Source organism: Heterocephalus glaber, unplaced genomic scaffold, assembly GCF_053883595.1.
Source record: "Heterocephalus glaber isolate CG9 unplaced genomic scaffold, H.glaber_assembly_v1.0 deba00001428, whole genome shotgun sequence".
Classification (NCBI taxonomy): Eukaryota; Metazoa; Chordata; class Mammalia; order Rodentia; family Bathyergidae; genus Heterocephalus; species Heterocephalus glaber.
In genome coordinates, this window is record NW_028258293.1 from 24,937,680 (window position 1) to 24,942,801 (window position 5,122).

Below are 5,122 nucleotides of genomic sequence, written 5' to 3' on the forward strand. Positions count from 1 at the left end.
AGTAAGGCAAATGTTTCACTTGGTGCAGATTTTCAGAAACAGCAACTAATCCCATATAAGCAAGAAAACCAGTTGTCTACATGAAGAAAAAATACCTTACTCCTACATAGGTGGGAGGCAATTCACTCAGAACACATAAAACATGATGGGTTTTGTCTAAAAAATTAGTGACCTATCCTACAGACCTGTGAACAATATATGTATCTATGTATTAGAGGTATAGGTCCATCAATAGTGTGAGTTACCTCCAGAAAAAGGTTAGTATCAGAGTTGGACACTGGAAATATGCATCTGTATTGTCCATATGTTTTGCCACATAGAAACCAGCAACAAATGACCAAAGTAAAGGGACACTCTAAATAGCAGATTCTTTCATTATTTTCCATTGAAATGCCTTTCACCAGTTGCTCCTGCTTACAAAGTGGTCAGCTTGTCCAGGTTCTAGGAGTTGTTTCTCACAGAGCAGTAAGGCCAAGTCATGCTCTAGAAAAAGGCAGAGAGAATAAACGAAGCATACCCATCTGAATTTGCTTGGTTTTAATGCTATAGATGACAGGGTTCATGAAAGGAGGGAAAAGGAAGTAGATGTAGCTCATTGTGATGTGAACCACGTGAGGAATGTGCTTTCCAAACCTATGAATAAAGGTCAGACCAACCACAGTGATGTAGAAGACCAAGATACAACAGATATGGGAAACACATGTGTTGAGGGCCTTGGCCCTTTCGACTCTAGAAGCAATGCCCATGACGGTCTTGAGAATCAAAACATAGGAGAAAAAGATGATGAAAAAGTCCAGTAGCACCATTGCAAATACGACCACGACTGGATAGAGACGATTGAATGTGATGTCAGCACAGGCGAGCTTAATGACATCTTGGTGTAGACAGAAAGCATGGGAGAGTACATGAGATCGACAATAGGGAAACCAGTGCAGGCGAATGATTATTGGCATGATGGATAGGCCAGCCCTAGTCAATACACCCAGTCCAATCTTCATGACCCTGGTGTCTGTGAGGATGGAGGTATATCTTAATGGCTTGAAGATGGCCATGAAACGGTCATAGGCCATGGCAAGCAAGACCCCCGACTCCACAATAGAAAGGGTATGGATAAAGTAGGCCTGAGAGAAGCAAGCCACATGGCCAATCTCCCTGTGATTTAACCACAGAACACCCAGCACTGTGGGCATTGTAGTCAATGTCACTCCAAGATCTGTAGCTGCCAACATGGCTAAGAAATAGTACATGGGCTCGTGGAGGTTGTGGTCATCCCTAACGAGGAAGAGTAGGGTGCCATTGCTGAGAATTATGGAGATGTAGGCCACCGATAAGGGGATGGAGATCCAGTGGTATGCCTGCTCCATTCTTGGGAATCCAGTAAGTAGGAATGAAGTAGTAGTATTGAGCCACATTGCCAGTGCTGCAAGGAAGAAATTATCTATTCAGGTAATGCAATAGTTTTTTAGAAGCAGAACCATGAGCATGCTACCTGCATGTGGGATGTTCACTAATTCTGCTTCCAGCAAGAGCAATGGAATTAATTTAGTCATTTCCTGAAGATTGAAAGGTATGGGAGAATTAAACATATAAAGAGCATATCTGTGTATTATTCAGAACTTGCTATATGTAAGTTAATTGGTGTATACACTACATAGAGATCAACATGTCCACACTATACTTTGTTGACATCCTTGTAAATCTAAGAACTTAGTAAAAGAAGATAAAACTTATTTCAGAAGTGGTATAATAGTGTTGGAACTTACTGTTTATTTTTAAGGTGCTCCTTGACTTGACTGGTGGTATAGAAAGTGGCTGCAAAGGTTTCCCAGATAACTCCCAGATCTAGAATATCAGTAGTAAAGAGATTCTAAACAGTGTTGGAAAAACAGGCATCATCTCCTAATGCAAAATATTTAAAGACATAATATATATAAATTGATATATATATAAAAGACACATAAATTTAGATATTGATTTACATTCAATATTTAGAAAGAAAATTAAAGTGATAGCTATCTACAGACTTTTTGAGAGGGTAAAAAATGACATAAGACCTAAGTGTGTGACTCTCCAAAAAAACCAATCTTCTATTATTTAGCATTGTAATAACTCAGCTCTGATGCACTGATTCAAAAACATGTTAAAATTTTCTAACATAGATACAAAGGTGAGCAATAAAAATGATTTTATGATATGGACTTAAAGGCAGTATTTGATAATACCACTGGACCAAGTACTATTGGATATCATCTATTTGGGGAAACAAAAATACAAATGGGTTGTTTAGGTAAGCTCAAATAGTATAGTTTTTAAAATCTGCAGACCCTGAAGGATATTAAACAGTTGAGAACACTGCATCTCATTAGAATTTTGTGAAATCATTGGTGTGGCCAGCCAAACTCTGGGAATTAATAAAATGTGTGTTGGTGACATTAACCAGAGGAAATAGCCTTCTATCTTGATTGGTATAAACTGTCCATCTCACATGCCTGACCCAAAGCACCACTTTTAGTTGAAAAAAAATGTCTGCAAGCTTACTGCACTTCCATGTTCAGAAGAATTGGTTGAATTTGCATCTTTGCTACTTTCTAACAATGGTGAACGTGGGAAACTAACTTAATCTTGGCATTCCTGTTTTGATCTGTAAATAGTACTAGTCATTTCTGCCTTACACAATTATGAATTTGACAAAAGAGAAGAGAGGAGAACTGCCAAAGAGGAAGTGTTTCATGACTAAATTGTTTTTTCTTTCTGAGTTTTTGTTATTGTTACAGAGATTGCAGTGGATACCAATCAGATTATTCACCCCGAGGTGTGTCCAATGACCCAATTTACTTAGAAAGCCTCTGAAACAGATGTAAAATCATGATGACATTTTGATAATACTGTGTTTGAGTGACAAAAGGAAAGGAGAGGAGAGGAGTGAGTGAGTATGAGAAACTCTGACATAGCTGAAGAAAAAAATGAACCTAGCATTTAGACTGAGGGAGGTTGGGGGAAAAATTGGTTCTCAAAGGATGAAAAAAGAATGAATAGCTAACTCCTGTCTGTCAGTGTATGGCTCAGAAAATATTCTGATTTGGTAAGGTGAAAGAAGCCATAATGGCAAATATATATTGTACATATCTGAAGTGATTAATGTGGTGTCTTGAAACAAGAAAGGATTGTGAGATGATTACCACCATCATGGAAATTATTATACCCATCATCTCCCAGGGTTACTTTTGGAGTAAAAATACTGACGATCTCCTCTTTGCAAATTTCAAATGTACTTTAACAATGCTTGGGAAACATAATGAAAATCATTCATCTAGGTAAGTGAGTTCTATAAATACTAAATAAACATACAATAAATGAATAAAGAAGAAAAAAGAGCAAAAGAATGGGAAAAGCCAGGCAGAAAGGGAAGATAGCTCTGGGTAGCAAATGTAGTAAATAAACCATTGTAGAGTCTCCATCAGGCATCTTGTGCAGATATGCTTTTCACTTCTTGAGCAGAATCTGTATAGCTTACTGGGACCATTTTCTAAATTCACAGTGATTATGAATAAAGGTGATCTGTGAATCACATGTCAGAATCTTTTTTGTAAACCGGAAAGACTTTAGCCATAGGTGAAATTTTTAATGCAGTCTAAATTTCTTTCTCCTTTGTTTTCATCCTCTTGTTGAGAAACTCGCTATCTCTCCCCTGTCTTGCTCTGCACTAGTGCCTGCAGTTAAACCTCAGAAAAAATCGAGATATACATTTACTGACCTGAAATTGTGTTTTCTCCCATTATTCATTGCCATGGTCGTAATTTTCAGATCTTTATCCTTGAGAAGGACTGGACATAACACAATCTTCTAAAAATATGCACAAAAACCTGGATGTGGGAATATTTCTATGAAATCATCTCCCCAGGGACAATTCTTAATTTAGAATTCTGAATGTAGGCCACTCACTGTTCCTCTTAGGCTTACCCCCACCCCCACCCCCATCGCTGCTTACTTGTACCCTCAGCCTTGGGAACTTAAACTTTAGATGCAGTCCCCAAAGTCTGTGGCTTAGCTTTGACTTCAGCTTTATTTGTAGAACAATGATTTACATCTATCTTGATATGGAAGCAAAAATAGACCAGTTCGTGATCTGGACTGCAGTAGAGTTCTTGGGGCAATACTTTCCCCTGGTATCTTTAAAAAAGTCTCATCCTTATTTCACAATATCTATTATACATCTTGATCCTTATTTACACTTTCAGCTTCCCACACCAGAGAAACTATTTGATATTTACACACGTGTGTCCTATTTATTTCACTGAAGAGTATCGCTTCAATGTGCATCCATTTAGGTATAAATGTCTCTAGTTTCTCATTCTTTATAGCTGAGTACTACTCCATTTATACCCCCCCACACATATTTTCTTTATCCAGTTTCCAGTTGATGGGCAAAATAGAAAGAAAAGATCCAAAGGAGAAGGGGAATTGGGAGGGGTAGGGGAAAGGAAAGAAGGGAAATGAATAAATAAAAGAAAAGAAAAAAATGGAAACAAAGTCTTTGTAAATAGGGAGGGATGGAGGAGTTGAAGGGAGGGCAGGGGAAGGGGGAAAAAATAAGAACCAAGATATATCATGTAAAGGTACAAATTCCCAAAGAAGACTGTCATCATACCTAAAATGTACCAATAAAATTAATGAAAAAAGAGTAATTTTGCAAGTGAAATTTAAAAAAATTTCTTTTTTTCGTTGAGTTTATTGGTACATTTTAGGTATACAACATGATGACATTCATCATTGGGCATTTGCACCTTTACATGATATATCTTGGTTTTTATTTTTCCCTCTTTCCCTGCCCCGCTTCAACTCCTCCACCCCTCCCTATTTACAAAGACTTTGTTTCCATTTTTCCTTTTCTTTTATTTATTCATTTCCCTTCTTTCCTTTCCCCTACCCCTCCCAGTTCCCCTTCTTCATCCTTAACATGAGGAATAGGTGAAAATTGGAGGAGTGCAGGGCATCAGTTTCATTTCAGTAAAAGAGTCCGCCACCACAGCGTTCATCCCCTGGTGTCAATGTAGGACTGTGAGCCCCTATCCCTGCCTCATACAATTCAGTTTCAGGAAAGGTGAATTACTGTTTCCAGCCC

The 5,122-nt window shown here is 38.0% G+C and overlaps 1 protein-coding gene across 1 annotated transcript; it reads right to left on the reverse strand.

Moving 5' to 3' along the window:
* Positions 1 to 476: 476 nt before the first annotated feature.
* On the reverse strand, positions 477 to 1,412 carry LOC101719210 (olfactory receptor 51B6). Its single transcript, XM_004863357.2, has one exon. It carries the CDS (start codon positions 1,410 to 1,412, stop codon positions 477 to 479), a length of 936 nt encoding a protein of 311 aa, XP_004863414.2.
* Between the last annotated feature and the right edge of the window lie 3,710 nt (positions 1,413 to 5,122).

Coding starts and splice junctions, on each gene's coding strand:
- LOC101719210 (XM_004863357.2), bottom strand. CDS start 1,412: ATGTGGCTCAATACTACTACTTCATTCCTACTTACTGGATTCCCAAGA.